The 21,862-nt window shown below is 43.7% G+C and overlaps 1 protein-coding gene across 4 annotated transcripts in view; it reads left to right on the top strand.

The window, feature by feature from the left end:
- Positions 1-7,003: 7,003 nt before the first annotated feature.
- Positions 7,004-21,862, top strand: part of DCBLD1 (discoidin, CUB and LCCL domain containing 1) — a 44,917-nt gene continuing 30,058 nt past the window's right edge. The window contains exon 1 of one of the 4 annotated variants that reach the window (XM_085541777.1): positions 7,004-7,421. In XM_085541777.1, coding sequence (XP_085397903.1) covers positions 7,064-7,421 — 358 coding nt within the window. In that variant the 5' untranslated portion in view covers positions 7,004-7,063. The remainder of the gene's footprint in view (positions 7,422-21,862) is intronic. The other 3 variants (XM_032443295.2, XM_032443294.2, XM_015858670.3) reach the window with 3 other exon arrangements.

Genomic DNA, 21,862 nt, shown 5'->3' with positions numbered 1-21,862 from the left:
TCAAAAATCTAATGCATCCTTTGAAAATCTCCAGTAGAGACTGCTGGAGACCACATCTTAGGTCTCCAGAGCCACTGGTGTTCACAGTCCTGCAGCTAATGCACACCTACTGTAACAGCAATTTAAGTGAATGTAAAATAAGTGATGTGTAGGTATGTGTTCTCTGCTCTGCTAGTGTGCAAGCTACAGAAGCTAAGCAGAGCAGAGAGATACAGGCACAGTAATATGTAAACCACTATACCAAGAGACATCAGAACCCAAAAAAGTGAGTCCTGGTATCTTCAAGATGCTTTGGATTAGGACCAAAAACTAAGCTGAATGTAGAGACTCTTACAAAGAATGATTCCGAAGTAGAGATGCTTCCTCAGGCAGCTTCAAGGTTGAGAATGAGTATTCAGACACATACTGCTTTTAGATACTGCTTTTTTTTTTCATATGCTTTTCAGATAAAGATGATACAGATGAGGAATTGTCTATGTGTATATTTCTATAAAAACAGTAAAATAAAATAGCTTTACATTCTTTTCTCATGTAGCAACCAGTTAACCTTCACTTGGTAGACCAATTGTCTGCAAATGTTATCACCATTTTCTGATTGTGCTATCTTTGACATGAGGTTTTTCTTTCTTTTACTTCAGTGTTTGCTATTTTATCACATTAATGTAATTCCACAAATCAAAACAAAAATGTCTCCAAGAAAAGGAACACGAAGGAATTATTAGGAAGCAGGGAAGTAAGTGAAAGTTCATGGTCCACCAAAGCCAGCCTCTGCATCCAGAGAAAACCAGTGTGGGATGACCTACCAACAGTGGTTTGTAGCTCAGGAGAAGTTGAGGAGCAGCCTGGTTTCCTACTTCTGCATATTGAGAGGTACAAAGGATATTTGACCATTAATTATACTGGCTTTGTCACATACTTAATCCCTAGCAATGATGCCACATCAGTGGGACTGTGAGAGAGGGACAAGTAGAGGACCCCCAGGCCAAAACAACCACCAGTGTGCATGTCTTGCAAAACTAAGAGTACAGTGTCTTTAATGAAAAGGAGACAAAGGTATTCTACCTGAAGTTTTTACTTTGAGACCTATTTAAGAAATGATAATGTCCACATAAAGCTAACATAAAGCTAACACCATAAAAACATCTTAAATCATTGATCATTTATTATTCTATGAGGAATTAAACTTTAAAATTTATCTGAGTATTGATAACCCTGATAGTTTTCTATTGTATAGCTATCTTTGTTGAGGAAATCAGGGGAAGCTATCTCTCTTTTTCTTGTTTTCCACACAGTCACGATAATACATTGCATATTGTAACAAAATGAAATACTCCAACCCCTATTTTGTAAAAAATTATTTTAGAAATGGACACAATGACCAGCCTTTACAATGACAGATGATACTTTATCTTTTTTTTTTTTTTTTTTTGACGTTTAATAAATAGCCTGGCCTTCATGGCAATTGACAGTGAACCCTTAAACTATATACACAGTTGTAATTCACAGCTGGAGCAGTTGTGAATTACAAGAATTTGACCTTGTAATTCATTGGTGTAATGTCCCAGTGCTATGTGGAAAAGTTGCACAAGAAGCTTTTTCTCCTCACATAATGATTATTGCAGATTTATGACCCATGCCTCCACTATGCATAACTGGCTTACTTCTGCGAAGCTCCTGAGGAATGCTGACTTCCATAGGACCTGGAGTTGGCACGAGGAGGGAACACAGTCCCAGCCACCACTAATTACTGAATTAATCCCTCTCTCAGGGAAATAAACTACATGAAAATAAGGGGGTCTCTGGCCTTACTTTTCAACCTTTAAGATTTTCTGCCAAACTTTACAACACACCTTGAAAAAAGGAAAGAAAAAAGAAAAATAAATAAGCACAACATATCATGAATACTTGAAATTAGGAAGCAGGGCTAGATCTGGTGTAAAACAACTAACTTCAGTACTTCAGTCAAATTAGTTGATCACTTGTGTCACTCCTGTGTTTGTCTTCAGGTCTCTAAGCTCTGACTAGCTTAGCTGGAAGTATAATGGTCAGTAAAACAAAATGTAAACTGCCCTCTCTGGTATGTGTGACAGTAAGCGCTGAGCACACAGCATCAAAAGGTGCCAACCCCACTTGCTTGCACTCACCTTCCAATACTCCACACTTTTGCTTGGAAGAATGTAACTAGACTAATTACCGTCTTTATTAATAAAAAAACATGTGACTCAGACATAATTGGTTGTTCCAGTAAGTGACCACTGGATTGCTTCATGTTTGGCAAAAGCAATTTCTTTGCCCTTGCTTTGTTGCAGCTTCCTAAGGATGTGCAAACGATTAAGACTATTTGTTTTTCATGGAAAGAAAACGCAGAGTGTGCAAATCCAGCTGCGAACTCCCCCCTCAAAATCATGCTACAATTAAAATTACATACTACCTATGCATTAAAGGGGAAAAATTACATATATATATATTAAATATGTGAGATCTGCTACCTTACTGAGACAGGAAAATTTGTAAAAACATCTATAAAAAGCAAAGAGAGCTTTGTCACTGACAAATTGATCGAGGATACTGCCAGCTAGCAAGTTATAAAATAGTAGGCTCTGTTTTGACAAAGAATGTCATGAATCTTTAGATCATAATATTTTTCAAGGCAACCCTAAAACAATATGTTTAAATGAAAAGGAACATTCTGCCCCATATTTCTTGACAGAATTAAAAACGACAGCATGGCACGTTTGGTTGATTATCTCTAAAACCAAGATGATTAGAAACTTGATTTCTTTCCATGTGGAAGTAAGAAAAATGATGACACAAAGCTACCCAGCAGCTGTGAGAAACTGCAGAATGTGTGGCAGTGGGACAAGTGATCCGTCTTGAGCTGGATTGCATAATTACACCATAAAAGGTGATAAGATTGGATAGGTTACAGTAATTAAAATGATGAAGGATGCTCATTCATCCCCTACGTGGCTCCCAGTAGAGTCACACCCAAGTGCTGTTGTTGAAGTGAATGAGGCCCTGTGCCCTCTTCAGAGACCAAATGTCTCGTGCTTGTCCCGTGCTGGTGCTGCCAAGAGCTCTGTTGCTCCACCCACTCAGATGAGGTCTAAGCTGCTGAATATAAGGACGGAAGTATCAAAGCCTGCTGGAGGCCATTGCTTGCATTTATTGCCCACAGCTTCTCAACTGTGTTCTTACTGTCAAAGAATGTTTATGCTCCCCCCTCATGCAGGGTCCTGTGTTCATCACTGCTAAGTGCCACTGCCACAGTGTCAGGCCGGCCAGGGTACTGGCAGCAGACTGAGCAGTTAAGCTGTTTATTTTCTCTGAATTTTTTTTTTTCTATTCTATTTTTACTTTATGTTTCCCTTAAAGTAATGAAACACACCTTCTAAAGTTATTGCATCCTCTGAGTTAATTGCTCAGAAACACCTGAAAAGATGAAAAGTTTTCCAAACATCCTTGCTCCTGCACAGGTTTGCATTTTCACATCTGGAGGTGGCTCCTTGCAGTAAGCAAGAAGGGGACTCTAGCACAGGCTTTGGCTGAACCATGGCTTGGGCAGACATTGAGTCTTTTCTTTTTGTGAATTCTCAGAAGCTCCCAGGAGCCCTGGAAGTCAGTCCACCTCCTCCAGGTTCAATGACATGCAGATATTAATAGAAGATGCTGTTGCATAGGCTGAAATGTCTTTGTGCCAGTATACTGTGTCCATTAAGTGCTCTACATGATCAGAATAATCTGACTGTGTCTCAAGGAGCTTGTTGGACTTCCTAAGCCATGACATAGCTATGCAGTAGCACTGAGTTTTCTGTAGCCTAACAGTTTTCAACATGGGGGCTCCCCATAAATTATACACAGTGGCTGAATCCAGACACATCTCAGGCTTCTGCTCTGTAAGACGCCGCCTTGCAACACTGGGGCCCGGAGTTCGAATCCCCCCTGTGGCGCAAGTGGTAGAAGTGCCACTCTGCTACACAGAGGCTCGAATCCCGGGGGCTGGACTCGATGATCTCTAAGGTCCCTTCCAACCCGCACGAAACTATGAAACTATGAAACTATGAAACTATGTCTTCTTTTCTGATTTTGCACACAGCCATCAGGCACCCTTCTGGCAGAAGGCAGCACCTGGATGCACAGGGATCAGTACCCATCATATCTTGTTCTCAGTTTTATCCTGTGTGCCTATGATACTCTGTGCCCCACACCAAAGCAAATGCAAAATGTGTGCTCCATATACAAAGACTGCTGGGAGGCTTCTGAATCTGCAAGCCATCTCCTGCTGAATTATGAGATTAACATACCTCTCAAAGACTAGAACTGTTCTTGAGCTTTGTGATTTGTGACCTCAGGTCCTATCCCCTTCATTGTGCCTTATGATTCTCCCCACATTCTCCTACACAGGCAGCAAGGAAAGTGCTTCAAGCTCCCAAAGAGCAGGAATCTTTCTGTTAGCCATACAAAAGAAAGGCTGCTCCGCTAAGCTCAAATTTAAACCTCCCAGTGTAAATTAGGATTCTTTCCCCTTTTCTTTAATCCCTAGAACAAATATATAAAACAAGATGCCTTTGAAAGATAGCATGTATACGGAGCCATGATTACAAGATAAATTTACAGAAGCTCTTCCTTGTCCCTTCTTTCTCTCTGGCCCATCTCCCAAAACAACCCACCAGCTTCACTCCAGCCCAGAGCATACACAAGGCCTGAACATGCCTCAGGTCTGCTTAGAAGCAGTTTTTCAGTATGTGTTAGCTACAAGTATTTAACAATATAAAACATGTAAAAGTAAGAAGGCAAATGCATGAAGCCATGGAGACTGTAAAAGTGTATGAATTTAACTTATCCATGTCCCAGATACTCTCTTAAAGTCCCATCCTGTGATCCATCTTGAGGCTGGATATCTGAGGGTGCTCATTTGCAGGTGACCACACACTGAGGCTGTACAGACTGTGAGTGAGTTACACTATACAGTGTAGATAACTCATGTAATATGATTTGTAATAATCAGCAAGAAAAACTAGTACATTCAGAAAAGTAAATGGAAAAGTATGTGCTTATGCTAGTAAGTAATCTGCCTAGATCACTGGGTGAATATCTCCCAGATTAAGCCAGTGTTCATGACCAAAATGAGTTGCACTAAACTCTCAGAAGTGACTTGCCAGGGAGTTTTCATGTTGTGAAACACCACTGAGCTGGTGTTTCAACCAACTCACAAGGGGTCAGTTAGGCTTCACTTTTATCTTCTTTCTGAATAATGGGGAGTTGTTCCTCCCCAGCTGTAGGACTCTACACTTGCTGTTGTTAGGCCTCATCAAATTTCTCTCTGCCCAACTCTCCAGCCTTCTGGTGTGTCAGCCACTCCTCCTAGCTTTGTATCATCAGCAAATTTGCCAAGGGTGGACTCTAACCCTCATCCAAGTCATTGCTGAAGATGTTGTTTATTTAAAAGCTGGGCTTCATTCTCCTTCTTACAAAGGAGATTTGAAAAAGTATACACAAACCAACAGTTTAGTGATGTGATGGGAGTTACACAAGTCCTTGAATAATAGCTTTGAGAGCTATGGACCACTTCATTCATCTTAATGATTATTTAATCTTGGGAGCTGACAGTAAGTTCCTTGCCTATAGCGCATTAAGAGCTGACAGAGAGAGGGCATGATAAAGTAATGTGAATTTAATAGCAAAATAAATAATACAGAAGCTTCTGCAATGATTGCATAATTCATTATCCTCTTGAAGTTGATAGGAAACCTGTGCTTCCAACACCTTCTGGAAGAGGTGCAGTTTCCACCCAAGCACTTTACCTGCTTGCTGCAGGCACCATGTGCCCATGGAGCTCAGGGCCATGAGAAGACTGAGCAGACGGGCTGCATTACCACAGCACAGTAATCTCCTTCAACAGTCATGAAAGGAAAGGAAAGCAAACATATCTCCCAGGTGTTTTACAGCCCTACATGACCTATTGTTTTACTTGAAATTGCTGAAATAAAAATAACCATGAAGCAAATTGTCCCTGGCTGTTGGTTCCACAGGGTACTGCAGGACTCCGGCTCCCAGGAGGCTTCTTTAGGCCTGAGATGGGCATGAGCCTCTTCAGCCTTCCAAGGGGGCTCCCCTGCCTACCCCAGTTTCCCCAGCTCTGCATGGAGATCAGCACCAGCACTGTTATTCACAAACACTGCGGCAGAGGTTTGTGCCTGGTAAAATTGGACAAAATCACCAGACCTGCATCCAAAAGGTGACTGGCATTGGCCTGCAGGACTTCTTTGCCCAGTGTTTATCATGATCTTTATCAAATACAATTGCAACTAAAACTTGGACATATAACTAAAGAATATATTCCAGTCCTCAGCCAGTTGATGCAAAGCAGAGTGATTCCCACTGCTGACCCGTGTTGGACTGCCTGGCACCCGCTGAACCAATACACAACGGCCATTATGTTGCTACATAGCTTTTCAATAACCACAACTCATTCAAAAGTGATGCGTTTTGCAACATCTCTATGGTGCCCTTTCTTTCCTTCGCACTTTCCGCGACGACGAGTCTCATTTGTAGGTTCTGAAACAACATTTGCTGTTGGGGAATGTATTTTCCATGACCACGCTTTTATTTATTTATTTTTAAACTTAATTCTGTGTTGTTTTTAATGCAGTCTGGAAGCTGTTGCTGAGTTCGACTTTCTCACTCCTTCCTCTGCATGGACCATGTGTACGGACCCATTCCAGGCAGTCTGTGAGGCACTCCCAGGGACGGGCATCCTGAAACGCCGCCTAATCACCGCGGCTTGTCTCTGGGACTCACGAGCTAATCACGCGCTCTGATTTACCACACCACTGACCCACCAGCGCTGTGCATCCCCGGGCCCGCGGCTCAGAGCCTGCATAATCCCGTGCGAGCCGCTCGGAGCGCTGGCACCCACCCCTCGGCTCACGGCTCCCCCCGCACGCTCCTAACCCGACCCGCAGGTCCCGGCTCGGCGTTACCCGGCCCTGCCGGAGCTGAGCTGGGAGCGGCGGGCCGAGAGGGGGTGGCGGGAGGAGGAGGCGCCGGGCGCGGCAGCCCAATGGGAGCGGCGGCGCTTCCAGTCCTCCCGCTTCCTCTCCCCACCCCCGGGCCGGGCGGGAGGCAGCGCTGCACCCGGCGGGCAGAGCGCGGCCCCTTCTCCGCCTCCGCGGCAACACCTGCGGGGAGGGGGATGCCGTCGGGCGGCCGCCCCCCTGGGCTGGCAGGAGGGCCGGGCCCGGGGCCGCCCCTTCGAGTACGAGAGGAAGAGAAAGGAGCCGGAGGAAAGCGGGGAAGTTGTGTCTCGGAGGGAGCCGGAGCCATGAGCCCCGCCGGGGGGGCGCGGGCCGCCCCCTCGCTGCTGTTCTCTCTGCTGTTGGCGGCTTCAGCCCCGCTCTGGCTGCAGGCGGAGAAGATGGGTGAGTGAGTGCGGGCGGAACGGGCGGCTCGGGGCAGTCCCCGTGACCGCGGCTCGGAGCTCGAGCAGCTCCGGGGCTGCGTGGAGTCGACCTGGCTAATCCGCGACGGGTTTATCCGCGTGTCTGAGTAGCTGCGGGATTACAGCGGTACCCAGCCTTACGATGAGCGAATCCCACTGCTTTCTTAATCTCTAGTTAATTAGGGTGGTGGGGTCGCTTGGTTGGTTTGAAATCGCTTAAGTAGAGGAAAGTCCCCGGCAAGTTGTAGGCACGGGGCTGGAAGCGGCTCCTGCCGACACCTGGGCGCCCTCTGCCGCCCCGGACCCGCTCCGCCCCGCCTTGCCCAGGACGGCGATGTGGGGCCGCGGGGTGCCCGGGGCAGTCGCCCCTTCCCGCAGCTGGATGCGGGCAACGCCGCTCAAATGCTGCCCCTCTGAGAGCAGCGGTCCGCTCTGACCGAAAAGAATGTCCTATGAGTTTTAGGAGGGTCTCGCTATCTCTTGCGACGCTGCAGTTTGGTGAAATGAGGGACTGGGTGCTACGTCTCTTAGTCTGTGTTTTTATGCATCTCGCTCTTAAGCTTCCTGTGTGAATTACAGCTGACTTCTGCTGAGGAATTGCAACCTTATGGCCGTGGAATTGCCCGGCCTAATGCATCCATCCTAGAGGAGTTCACAGACAGCTCCTGTAAATGTAGTGCTGGGAGTTGGGCAGTGCCTTTTGGGTCAATGGATAGTCCCCATGTCCCTGATGGGCTCCCATCCCCAACGCTGTGGTTCAGTGTCATACCCAGTCAGAAGTACTTTGGAAGATTTGTAATCATCTTTTTCACAACCTTGTAGTGACTGAGATATGTGGCATGGATCTCCATTGAGGGGAAGATTTGGTATGAGTTGTGTGGCCTTTCTTAGCAGCTTCATGCAAGAGCTTTTCTTTCCTTTTTCTTGAAACACTGCTTTTCTCTCTCCTCTCTGTTTCCCAGTTTTGAGACTCCAACTTGATGTGCTCCATGAAAAAGATAAAGTGTGTTACTTTCTTCAACCCCCCTCTTTCCGTCAATGTTCATTTGTCACTTTTTTCACCAGTGTTTTGTTGTCATGATCTCACAAAGTTGATGGAAGTAGTGACTTGTGCAGGGATTTCTGTGTGTTTCAATGCATGCCGTGGTGCTAAGTTTTAATTAATCATGACTTCAATTCCTTGTCTGTATTCCAAAGCTGAGTGCTAAGGGCACTTATGTTATACTTACGTTCTTCCATCAAGTAAACAGCACAGAAGCATGAAGAAATAATATATTTTCCTTTTTCGTCTTTAAGACAGGCTCAAATTCACAGGAAAGTCAGCCTAGCATTTAGAAAGGGGAAGACTTGGCTGAAATCTCTTCCCTTCCTCCCCAGGGGGTGGTTATTCTATTTGTTTGTTTATTGATACTGTCCCATAAATTCAAAGCTAAGTGCTCTGCAGAAACACCAGTGTAGAAAGGAGATAAGGATAAGTAGATACAAACTTCCTGTCACGCGAACTTCTTGACTTAAAAGTTGTGGTAGAATGAGAAGTGATAGATTGAATCAGGCTCAAGCTGCAGCTAATTCTGAGTCTTGTCACCACTGGCATGTCCCACCAGCTGGCTCACAGCAAGATGCACAGGTTTAAATATATTGATTTAAAAATACTCATTTAAAAGAAAAAGAAAAAATGTAGTGTGGCCTTCTGTCTTCTTATGAGCTGGCTGTGCAGTCTGCTTTTCTCACAACCAGCTTGCCTTCCTTTTCAGCCTATGCCAAGGGATGCTACAGAACAAGGATGAGTCTGCCATTGTGTCTTCTATCAAATCAGGGAAAGGTCATTTTTCCACTGTGCTGTTTGCTAAGTCATAGCATGGCTTGTATTCAGGTGACTGTACAGCGCCTGGTTAGCAGCTCTTGAAAGCCTGTTGAGGACATTTTGTCTGAGGACATCTACAAAACATGGTGTTTGGTCACTCATCAAATGATGACAAGGAAGTCTGAATGGCTGATGAACTGATTTAAATCAAAACATATCATAAACTTAGTGGTCTCTCCTGGGGACAAATACCATGTTCGTGGCTGTGCATTGAGTAACTTGGAGATGTATATTAAAAGGGAAAAGAAGAACCTTTTAATTCTACTGTATGCTTAACTCCTCTTGTAATTTCAGTGGCCAGTTCTGGGCTGACCACTGCAGAATAGGCCTTATCCCCACCTGCCCGGCCTCACGCAGCCTTGTCTGTCCTGGTGGTCTTTCCCAAGGTGTCTTTCCTGGAGGTCAAGGCCAAGGCATGCCTGAACTCATTGCCTTTGCTCCTCACTGTTCTCCAGTTCTTCTAGTCTCACTGAGCAGGATGCTGAGCTATGTGATTTTGGGTGGTGGATGTCTAAATTGGAGTTGAATCTGAGTCTTCCTTCTTCAGAGCTTTGAGTAGTCTTCCATTGCTTTTCTTAAACAGATTTTGGCCAGTAGAACCTCAGTCTGCGTGTTGATTATTTGTAGGAAGGAGAATGGGGAATGAGGATTTCACCCTATTAAGTGCGAGACTGAATTTGCCACTCTCGCAAATTCACACTCATTTTCTTTTCACTTCAAATAAAGCACAGCAGTTAAACAAACTAGATTTGTGGATCATTATCCAAATGTGAACTTGTTCTGTGTTATATCTGGGTCTGGTTACAGTTCCATCCAACGCCCAGATTTTTCTCTTAAGTAGGAAGAATTTATGAGCAGTAGACCCTTAAACATTTTGGGGCAAGGCTGTTGTTTAGTGTGATAACAGCATATGCAGTAATTATGAGAGAATGTGCCTGTTCTCAGAGGCTTGTATAGAACACATACTGGGGAGTATTGGTGCGATAATGCTAATCCAGCCTGTGTACCCATTCCCAGCAGTTTGCAATGCAGATAGAGATGAATCTTTGCACGCACACTCCACATCCTCCACAGTTTCTGAATATAACCAATTGGTAGTTTTTTCAGTTTGTTTGCATTTTGTCCTTATGTCTGCTTCCTTCCTTGGCTCCCTTAGCGCTGTGTTGTGAGTGCCGACTGGAATTGCTAAAGACAGAGGCAACAGTTTTCCAGTTGCACTTGATAAGCACAGTGTATACCCACCACAAGAGAACTGCCATGTTTTCAGTTGCACAGACTTTGCTATAAATAGCTCTAAGCCCTTTATATGTACTTCTCTTTAGGTTAGCAGAGGACATATTTCAAATGAAATCAGTGACAGGGAGGCCGCTGGGAGTCTCACTGACAAAGGAGGGAGAAAAAGATGCTCTTTCCTGAGTTATCTGCACATGCATGTAATGTAAATGATATTTCATACAAATTATTTGTTATTTGCTTATGTAAAAATACGTTCACTTATATTTGTCCAAAGCTTTCATCCTTAGTCCACTGGATTACACATAGAAATACCTAAAATGCCCTCTCAAAGCTGTTCTGGGTACCAGAGGTGCTACAGCATGGAAGGCCTGTCTGAGACACCCCACTGTGCAGAGAAGTGTGATCCCGAGCAATGGTGTATGCTAAACTCCTCAGCACAGACAGAGCCAAGGTGTGGGGCTGGCTGTACCGTATCCGAGGCGTGCTCCTGTGGCATGTACTCATCAACACATACGTTTGCACCATCTGTTAAGAATTAAACAAGCCAGATAGAATCAAAATAAAATCCTTCTTACTGGATTTGGTAGAATGGTGTTTTGTAGCCCAACTATCTGCAGTTTGAAACAAACAAAAACAAAACATCAGTGCATAGGAATAACCACACAGCTTCCCCAGGAGGTTTAATTACCATTACCACAGTGATTAGGGAACTCTAAACTGGGACAACATACTGGTGAAGTTAAATAAATAATAATAAGGAAAGCGGTGTCCTGACTGGTTTTAAGAGTGTGTAGGTATCCCTGGTTTTGCTTGCAGAATAAATTAAGAACTAATTAAATTTCATTTTGTCTGTGAAAATTTTGTTAGAGCTGAAGCCGCATTTCTGAAGTTGGCTGGATGTAGGGAGGCTGCTGCTAGTTATGGATTTTTTTACACCGTCTAGTTAAGCCTGGGGGCTGAGAGAGTTATACGAAAGGAATATCTTGGTCCTTTGTTCCCTCTCTGCCCATCAGTTCTCTGGGCAGAACCAGGACATGTCCCTCAGGAGTTCCCCTCCAAGAAGTGGAGGCTCAGTCTGGTGATGGTGGGACTTTCTCCCTGAGCAGCATTTCCAGCCCCACAGAGTCCCTGCTTATTATTTCCATTTCCTTACTGGGCCATGTTCGCTGCTAGCGCAGCCCATGCTGTCTCTCAGTGTGGAAGAGAAAGGACAATTGTTTTCAGCCCATCCTGCCTTTGCTCATCTCCATGGGGCTGTGGTAAAAGTGTTTTTGAACCTGAAGAATGACAGGAGAAAAAATGGGGAAGACAGAGCAGGGCAAGGGGAGAAACATAGATCCATGGCATCGTCCATAAGCAGCAGCTTCATTTTTTTGTTTCCTGTCACGTTTGGGCTCGAGCTGCTACTGTGGTTGCAGTGATTTCACCGTGCAGTTACATGTCTGTTGTGTTATTCTTCCACCCCAGGTTTAGTAGAGCTCCAAACCATTGTTTCTTCCCTCAGCTGCTGCAGAAACTTTGTTTCCATCACAGCTTTGATCTATGATGTTCAAGTTTCTGGCTCTCCCACCACAAACATTCAACAGTATTGGATTTCAGTCTAACACTTTGACATTAAAGCTGAAGTCATGTTGATGTCATCTCCCAGATGTTCATGTCTACTGAATTTAAATTGTGTTTGTTTGTTTTATTTCATATTTCAAAAACACGTGGGAAATTCTGGATGCGATCCCTCTTGCCATACAAAGGCCTGTGTGTCCTGTGAGAAATCAAACAACCTTTTTCTTCATGGTGCCATGAGGAGAGGCCTAAAACACTGGGAACATAGGTGGGATTCTTCACCTCTCCAAACAGAATGGCTTTGTTATGCAGCTGAGCCTTGTTGTTGCAGCTGGAGTAGCTGTGCAGAATAGGGATGTGCAACCTCTCCTTGAAAAAGCTTATATCTGTTTTACTCTGGTGCATTCCCTTTCTGTGTTGGTGGATTGCTTTCACTTAACAGTTAGTTATGCTTCCTGTGCAAAATGATCTTGGGACATAAGTAAGTCCACTGTATCCTTCCACTATAGGAAAATGTATTTTAACCTGTAAAGTATATTCAGAGACCCTGAGAGTTCTCCACTGTGAGGACTTCACAGAAAGGTCCATGGCTAACACCATGTCACTGCCCTCCCTGCCATCTCAGCTTACTTCCAAAGCCAGGGTTTTGTTTTATCCTAGGTTTCCTGTGTCAGGGAAGGGGAAATTGCAGTTGAAATGCTTGGGAGACAAAGGCTTTGTGCTCCTGCTGAAGGCTTTAAAACAGAATCTCAGCAGGTAAGCTGTAATGCAAAGTGTTGTGTTCATGCGATGAGAACCTGGGTGGTAATAATATTTTCCAACCTGAATGAGTAGTCAGCACTTGCTGATCAATTATCAGTTTATCACAGGTGGAAGAAGCTTAGTTAAACACGTATCTGAGAAGATACTGATTTTTCAGGAAGTGCTAATGCTTGTGCTTTGAGAGTAAACCTCCTGGTTTTCAGGAGAAATTCAGCCTTTGTGTTCTCTAGGAATAAAGTGGAATTATATTGTATCAAAATAAATTAGTAGCTGAGGAGATGTGCTGAAGAATTCACTCTTAAATGAGTGAAAAACTGTAGAAACAATGAGAGGTTCATAATCAGCAACACAACCAATCGTGTAGTACTTAAGTTAAATTGTGGCTGATGGCACTTTTATTTTTTGATTTGAAATCTTTCTCCCACTAGCTAGATGTAACCACAACAAACCACAGCGACCACAATATTTTGTGTTTTCCTTAGACTGTATGTGTATCTCTCTGGTCAGTGCTGTGGTAGTGAGTACCAGGCAGGCTGATGGCATGGGAAGGCATTTTTTACCTTCAGTACTCCAGGTTAGAAGCCTGCTGGTGTGCATCTTTGACTGCATGGGTGTCTCTTAGTTCAGTTCATTTTTGCTTCCATTACTACTGGAAGCATAGAGAACTGCTTGTTGTTAAGGCTGCAGTATTTATGATAGAAAGACCTGGTTTCCTAGAAGTTAGGTTGGCTGAGTCAAAAAGCAAAACAGAAAGTTGAGTCTTGTGAATTAATGACAATGGATGAGCACTGGAACAGGCTGCCCAGGGAGGTGGTGGAGTCTCCTTCTCTGGAAATATTCAAGACCCACCTGGACGCCTACCTGTGTGACGTGGTGTAGGGAGCCTGCTTTGGCAGGGGGGTTGAACTCGATGATCTCTAGAGGTCCCTTCCAACCCCTACAATTCTGTGATTCTGTAGATGTTTCCTTCACAAAACAATGAATTTTCTCATGAAATATTTAACTTACGGACAATGTAGGGCTTGCATAATTTTCTTCAACAAAAAGAGGTACTTTCTGTTGTCCTTTTAATTACATCTCACAACAAATCACTTATTCAATCCAATCATACAGGGTGTGTGTGTGGGGAGGGGGGGAGGGGGGGGCTGGGGAAAAGCATATGTATGATTTGCTGGTAAGCCAGGACAGATTTGATTTCAAGAAAAGAGACCAGCCTTAACTGTTGGTAATTGACAGTCTTTCCTGGCTTGTGTCACACTAACGAGGGAATTACATGGTAAAAACACAAGGCAAGGGGGTTCATCCTATCATGTTCAGACATTTCCCAAATTAAAGCTGTTTTGAAATCTTGCCTTCCCACCTGCTACCTTAACAGGAACTGCTTCAGCCTTTCCTTAAACTTAAGTCTCCAAATTTTCTGTCCCTGTGAGTTTGCCAGTCCTTTCCATGGCTGTGAATATTCCTATTTCTGTGCCACCCAATAATCAAGTTTGGCCCTGAGCTTGCAGCATATGTTTCCCACACAGCGCCTATTCAGTGCAATATACTTTAAGTTAATCTCCAGTAAAACGTAGCAAAGAGAAAACCTGGGAAAAAAAAACAGATGGAGAAAGTAGAGCAAGCAATTTGCATATATATATGATATGTCTCTCAGTTAAGATTAGCTTTTCCTACTTTGCCTGAAAAGCTCTTGATAGAAATCCCACTACATGTTTGTCCCAAATAAGGGGAACCTGGAGGTGCCCTAATACAATGAGCCATCAAGCCCATGAGGCTCCATTTCACATTGCTGGGATGCTCTTGACAGGACACTCCCACCATCACCTTTATGGCACTGGAGCTCCACCCTGGCCTTCCCAGTGGCATGACTCCCTTCCCCTTACTAACTGCCTTCCAAGGTTCCTCCCAAGGGTGCAGCTACAGACAAGTCCTTGTGCATTCACAGCACCTTCTCAACACCACTGCAATGAAGGGATGTGCACCTTGATGTGGATTTGAAAGGAGGAAGATAACCTGATGGGGAAAACAAATTCAACCTCCATTTTTGCAGAATGGGGATGTTATACTTACAGTTCCTCTGGAATGTCCATATATTTGTAAATCCATTCTCACATCTGTTCCCAAAAACATGCAGACTGATAAATGTAGAGGTGACAAGTCACGACAATATGTCACATTGTAAAAGAATGGCATTGATAAATATTAAATGCAGCTACACAGTGAATAAATAAATAAATTCTTTATTGTTGTAGCAGTTAGGAAGGCATAGAGAAGTTTTCTCACACCCACAGCCTCAAGATTGCTGTATTTAGAATGCTGAAAAGCAAATTCCAGTTCTGAAGCTCGCTTCTGTGCAGAACTACATTTGGATATTCTGCCTAAGTCCTGGAAGCAGTGCCTCAAGCCTGCTTATTTTTGACGTGTACTCCAGTACTGTCTGTCTTTCACAGATTGTGATGAAATCAGATAGCTATCATGAAAAGACAAGACAAACTTAGTTTACTACTACTTCTGAGTATTCAACAGAAGCAAAGCGAGAGAACTACGTGATGCTATTTAAAGTCATGTATAAAGCTTGCCCCTTACACATTGCAGGATCTTGTTCGTTCCAGAATTCAGTAACTTCTTAATTCTGTGCCCTCATAAATAATTCATTGGAAAGGGACTACCAAGGCTGTACCTGCTGTTCTCTTTCTGGCTCTGTGATTTCTATGGCAATCTAAATAGTCTTGTCACTCATTCTCATACTGATGCACTCAGGTGTTGCTAGGCTTCATCGTGACACCAGTCCCCAAGATGTATATACAGAGGAGACGGTTGGTCTCCAGAAGGTTAAATGATGGAGTGGCAAAATTAATCTAACCTGTATAGACACAGAGAAACTAGAAGAGTTTTGGTGTATGGTGTTCTGGTTCATATGTGTGCTACTTTAATTAAGACTTATTCTACTCCTTGATAAGTCTGTGATCCTGAATGTAGAGTATTAAGTTGACTCTTCAGTGTAACATGGATTCCTGTTGGTGGAAGAAGTTGCTCAATGTGTGATTTCTGCTTTCTTTTTTTACAGTTTAGCAGTTAAATAAATGAGAATTTGGAGCTTACGAGATATTCATATTTGTAAACTTCTGCAGCACTGCAGTAAAGGCTTCCAGAGTTGTTTGTGGCAGTCCGGTGAAGTAAATGCCTTTGATGTCAGTGCAGCTATGAGGATTTCCCTAGCTGCTGCCATATATATGCATCCCTTAGGTATTGCTAAAAAGCTCTTTGATTTTGAAAAATGGTAATACGGTTGGAAGCTACCTTGCTAGATAAGGAACATAAAAAGGACTGTGTGTGTTTGGTTTCTCTTAATATATGTACTTGATGGTGGAAACCCTACTGGTTACCACAGTGACTTCCTACGTGCTCAAGGCAGGGCATTCCTAGAGGTTGCTGCAGGCAAAGCTTGGGGAAAGCTAACCCCCAACCCTGCCAAATGGCTGGGGAGGTGGTCATAGCTGAGAATGGGGTAGAAATCTGTGATTTATAGAATCTCTGTGGGAACCACCTTGAGAACATTTGCTGCGCTCTCATTGCTACTTTAAGAGAGACATTACAGTAAATAACAGCAATGAGGAAGAGGAAAAAAACACATTGTTTGGCCTCCTACTCTTTTCGCATCACTTTGAAGTTGGTAAGTAAATAATTTGGGCTACGAAATCAGCACTCTACAATGTCCCTTTGTTTCTTTCATTGCTCTACCTTACCTTCCTGCCCTCTGCTCCCTCCCAGCACTCCCCACCTCCTGCATGATTGGCTTTGGCAGCAAATCAGGCGTTGTGACAGTTGCGGTGCAGGGGTTAAAATGTTTCCTGGGGACCCTACAGAGTCAAACAAATGAGAGCTCAATTCAAACAACAAGTTTATATCATCATTATTTTTCCATTAGCAGGAGGGCACACTGCAAAGTGGGGGACTTGTTTTCTTGAAAGTGTATTAATTTTGAAAAACTATATTCATTGTTTTTTTTTCATATTTTGGATTATGGACTTGCATTAATTTCCAGTAGTTTCATCATTTAAAAAATATTCTTCGCAGTCTCCACAAAATGCTGTAAAGAATTGAAAGCTGGACTTTTGAAAAGCACTGCTGTGGGTTTCTATGCTGTCTTACACAAAGGACCTGGCCAGCTGCTCAGCTGTTGTGAACGGCATCTGAGAATATGGAATATGATGTGGAGGACTGGTGTGACTCTGCCCTTCATTTTTGTTAGCCACTTGAGCCTGTTGCCAAGCAAAGCAAAGAGATCTGAGATTTGGTCATGCTCTGGAAAAGTGACAGTTTTAGGTCCTGATCACTTGGCGACTTCTCTCTTTCATGACAATGGTGCAGCAAAGACCTAGTGCTCCTCACCAGGTTAGCTGATAGAAAGGTTAGAAGGTGAGCCACTGAAGGCTGAGTATTAATCACACGAAGCAGTGGAAGCACAAACCCACTTAGTGTGCAGCATGCATCCTTCTGTTAGTGACAAAGGTCATAGAAACTGTACGAAGACCTAAATTTAGAGTTGTCAGGCCATGACAGTGGACTTAGATGGAACCTGTAAAAAACATCTTGGTTTTCCCTTGGTCTTTCCTCCTATCCCATGTGATCAAAGAAGGCATGAGTCTGATTGGAAAACTCTTAATTTATTTGTTTGGCGTTAGTCTGTTTTTATGCATAACTCTTCTTTCAGAAATGGGTGCAGAGCCCTTTCAAGACAGTTATTACTTTATCTTTGAATGAGTTGGAGTTACTACTTTGGGGGGGAGACGTGGATGATGAGATGAATTCATGTTTTTGCTGGGGATTATCAGCAAAACTTTTTGCTCAGTGCAGTGGCATTTTCTTTGCTTTGTCCACATCCTCCTGCAGCTATAGCTCTTAAGAAAGCACTCACTTTTGGCTGAATCCAGAACATAGGATCTGGCAGACAAGCTCTGTGCTCTCAGGAATAGGAGGACAGCAGGCTGGCAGCTCTCTGCTCAGACCTCTGTGTAGGCAGAAAAATGTTGGGGGATGGTGGTCATATTATCCCAGTTACCTCCATGCAGGCAGGCTGGCATCCAGACAGGAGGAATGGGGCAAAGAAGGAAATATGGTGCTGGGGGGGGCCTCATGGTTTGGGAAGGCAGCCATGGCTGAGGGCGGAGTGGCAGTGGGAGCCGAGAAATGCTCGTACCCAGAGGATGGTGGAGTGTGCGGGACCGGCTGTGTGCCTGAGCATGCTTGGATATAACACGTATTTAGCACTGGAGTGAGGCCAAGCCTGATATTAATTGCTTAGTAAACGTGAGTCAGAAGGATGAAAAAGGCAGCTGCTTTCTGCCAGGATATTGTAGCAGCGCTTTTGAAAACACGCTTTGATATCATGCCTTGTAACCATTTTGTAGTTGGCAATATAAACATTGTTCAGTAAAAGCTGCAGTACGTGAGAGATTCTGTAGCAGTTATGTGAGAACAGCCTCTTCCTTAGGGGAGAGTACCCTGCTGTAAAGCCAGGGGTGGGCAGGCACAGGGGTGCAAGCCTGGGGCTTGGCCTGTGAGCTGGCTGTGGGAGGCTGCAGGAGCAATGAGACAGCCACCCAAGTAGTACTGGGTAGCAGGACGGCACTGTGAGGTACTGGAGCTATTTCCAGAAAGATCCAGCTCTGCTGCTTCTGAGACCGCTCCTGTTTTGTGAAAGCTGCCCCCTTCCTAAGCCATAGTATGTGTGTGTGGGGATATTCCTGTGAACAGCTCATGTGCTTGTTTGTGGGTGCAGGTTTTATCTCCTGTGTCCCACCATGTGCCAGCCACTGTGGCCAGGTCAAATCCATGGCTGCCCAGGGATACCTCCTTTACCCTGCCCTGCACAAATCAACCATACAGGAATTCAAGTGATGGTAATGGCAACCCCCCCACCGATATGTGCCCTCATCCTTTCCACGTGGACTAGTTGCATGATCCATGCCCTGGTGACCTCTAGTGAGACCCAGGCTGGGCTTTACTCATAAACATTTATCTCAGCAAATACAAGGGGGTATCAGGGAGCCCAGCTTAGCTGCAGAGGTTGTGGTTCAGTCCAGATATTTTCACTTTCTTCCACAGGAGACTGTTTTTATCTTGGTGGTAAAAAATCTTATTTCCAGTGCTGTGTGATCCCCCATGCAGCCTGAGTGTAGGCCAATGGGCTCTCAATGCAGTGGCTGCAATCTTGATCTCTATTCAAATGTCCATGAGAATGCAGTTTGTAAAGTACGTTTGCTGTGCTTTTAGTAACTCCTGGTGATGAGCAGAGTCTTTATGAAATCTATGCATATCTTGGTTTTCTGGCTGGTGAATACCTTCTGCTTAAATATTTTGTTTAGCTTCAGTCAAGTGGGAAGCCATGAAACTGGGATGTCTGTGGCAAGACCATTGACTGCTTCCCAATAGGGTGCTAGAAAGCAGCTCCGAAAAGCAAAGCTAAATAAAAACTTAGTGTTAGCAAGAAACCCTGCATTGAATTTACTGGTTAAATACACCTATTTCCATTCACAAGAGCTGTGCCTATAGGAAAGAAGAATGTGATATGAGGAACTTAAACCATTGCATGTAAGGCTCAGTGTATTTGAGGTTTGGTCAATGCATTTCTATTAAAAACAAGATTTCATATAGAAAATAGCAATAAAACCTAAACTAATAATAGGCTTGTTCACATTTTTTATTGGAAAAGATGAAGAAAGCACGTATTTTCAATTCCTTTCAATTTCCTCAAGATTTGAACCTTTGATAAACAATAAGTTATATTCATTTTATTTCGCTTTTTTTAAACTAAATGTAGTCATTAAATGTCTTTGAATGAATTATCTGAACCAGAGCTTTATTCTGCCTTCCCTCTGTGACTTCAGGTTCCTTCCCCAGGGTGCATTTTCAAGCATATTTCAGTATAACATTTTTCTTTGCTCTGGTAATCCTGCTGAGAAAGTCAAAATGTGGAGCTGGAGTAAGAAGCAATATTTTCTAGGGCTTGGCCTGACTTGGGGCATTGCTTCAGCTCCTGTGGCAGATGCTCTTTTGTCCTGACCTTTTCCTTTGAGGCAGACAAGCAGAGCAGGGGCAATGAAGGACTTCACAGGTTCAAGACAATGCTGCACTTGCTTCTCATCAGCCATAGGGCCTGAATGACTGTCCTGCCCACATTACATAAGTGAAAAGCTGAAAAACAGCACTTACACTATCTTAGTTCTAAAGATGTTCAGGTCTTATTACATTTCAGTGCTGCCTCAAAGTCAGATCTTTAAAGAAGGAGTTTCTCTGGGGACAAGACCTTGTATAACCTACAAAGAGAGGGACGGAGGTCTGAGGTGTCTGCAGTTTCCTGTACACTTCCTGCAGATATGTAGTGCCCTTTGACCTGTACGGTTGTCAGCATCTCACTATGATAACGATGTTATCATATAACGAAGCATCGTGAGAACAGCTGTACCACAGAGAATCCTTGAGGTTTTACTGAGGTGGCGCAGGCCAGAACAAACTCACTGAGATGAAAGCCAGGCAAACACTGGACTTTTAGTTTCAAGGAGTTCATCCCCATGATGTCTTGCTGTGGCTGTGTAACTTTCCCCTTCATTTTCCCTTTTCGCTCTCCAATGAGGACAAGTTATAAATCAAACTCCAGACTGCGGTCACTTGGTTTTCAGCAGCCCAACTTAAATGAATGCTTACTGGTAGAAACACCAGGATTAAATAAGGACCATAGGTAGCTCTTTTTTACTACACAGACCACAGGATTGTCCAATATCCTGTTAGAAGCAATCTGATTTCACACTGCCTGCACCTCCCTGGTCAAGACAGCTGACAGCATGTGGACTGTATCTCTCCTTAAACTTTAATTCCCGCTGAATAAAGTTTCCATTGAAAGGATGAACCAGGAACTGGTTTGTCTTTTGTTTTTAGCATTTTCCTATTCATCTTAAAATCAAAGGAGAGAGGAAAACTACCTTTAACAACAGGTATTTTTTTAAAATATATCAACAAAGAGATCTGAGAAACCTTTTTTAGTGTGTTTCTTGGTGATACGATTTTGGATTACTGTCTCTTATTCACCTCTATTCCGAGCATGAACCTGTGACAGAATTAAATAACAGGCAACAAAGCCAGAAGTAATGATAACACCTCAAAATGAATGCTGTTGCCTGTGAATAAGCAGCTGAGTGAGATTCATGAAATGGCAATGTAATTATATAGTTGCAAGGCAACATTTGATACCTTGGATCTCACCTTTGCACAGCATGCCACCTTCACTCCAGCCCCCAGAATGGTTCGCATTTTTATCAAGCAACTCTTTTCTAACTTTTCATCCTTCAACAGTCTTATCAAATCTGAAGCTTGTTCTTCTGAGTATTTGTGAAAGGAAACTCAGGTAGTAATTAAAGCAGCCAGATCGACGCAACTTAACCAAAACATCCCCCAAAGTGAAACTAAGTAAACACGAATTCTCAGCTCTTCAGAAGTCTGTTCTATTAATGCCTCTAGAATTGGTTTTAGTTTTGCAGTGGTAAATGGCAACGGTGTACAAAACCTCTATAGAAAGAGTTGCCGTGTTACATTTGACCTAAAACTGAGGGCTGCTACACATACACAGATGTGGCACCAGTTTCACTAAAGTAATAGTTTCCTTTTTTCAAGACTCAGCATAATGAAATAAGTCAGGCTTTAACACATTAATTTTACAGTACTGGTACACCTTTAAATAGTTCACTAAGAATTTCTTCCTCCAGTAGTCAAGGTCTCCTATCTGTCACCTGCTTCCTTCCCCTCTGTAGATGCATCCTGTTTTCCATGTCAGTCCCCACGTCCCCCCTGTATTTCCATGGACCTTTTCCTGTTGTCTTATGCTTCTGCAGCTGCTCCAAACCTGAGTTCACCTCTTGCCATGAAAATCCATTTTGTCGCAGTACCAACTCTCTGCCTATGCTGGGGTGGGCTGGGTGAGCACCTATCTTCTCCCTGCTAGC

This window comes from Coturnix japonica, chromosome 3 (assembly GCF_054131305.1).
Source record: "Coturnix japonica strain WE chromosome 3, WE-NBRP24, whole genome shotgun sequence".
In the NCBI taxonomy this organism is placed as follows: Eukaryota; Metazoa; Chordata; class Aves; order Galliformes; family Phasianidae; genus Coturnix; species Coturnix japonica.
This window is presented reverse-complemented; position numbering and strand designations above follow the sequence as displayed.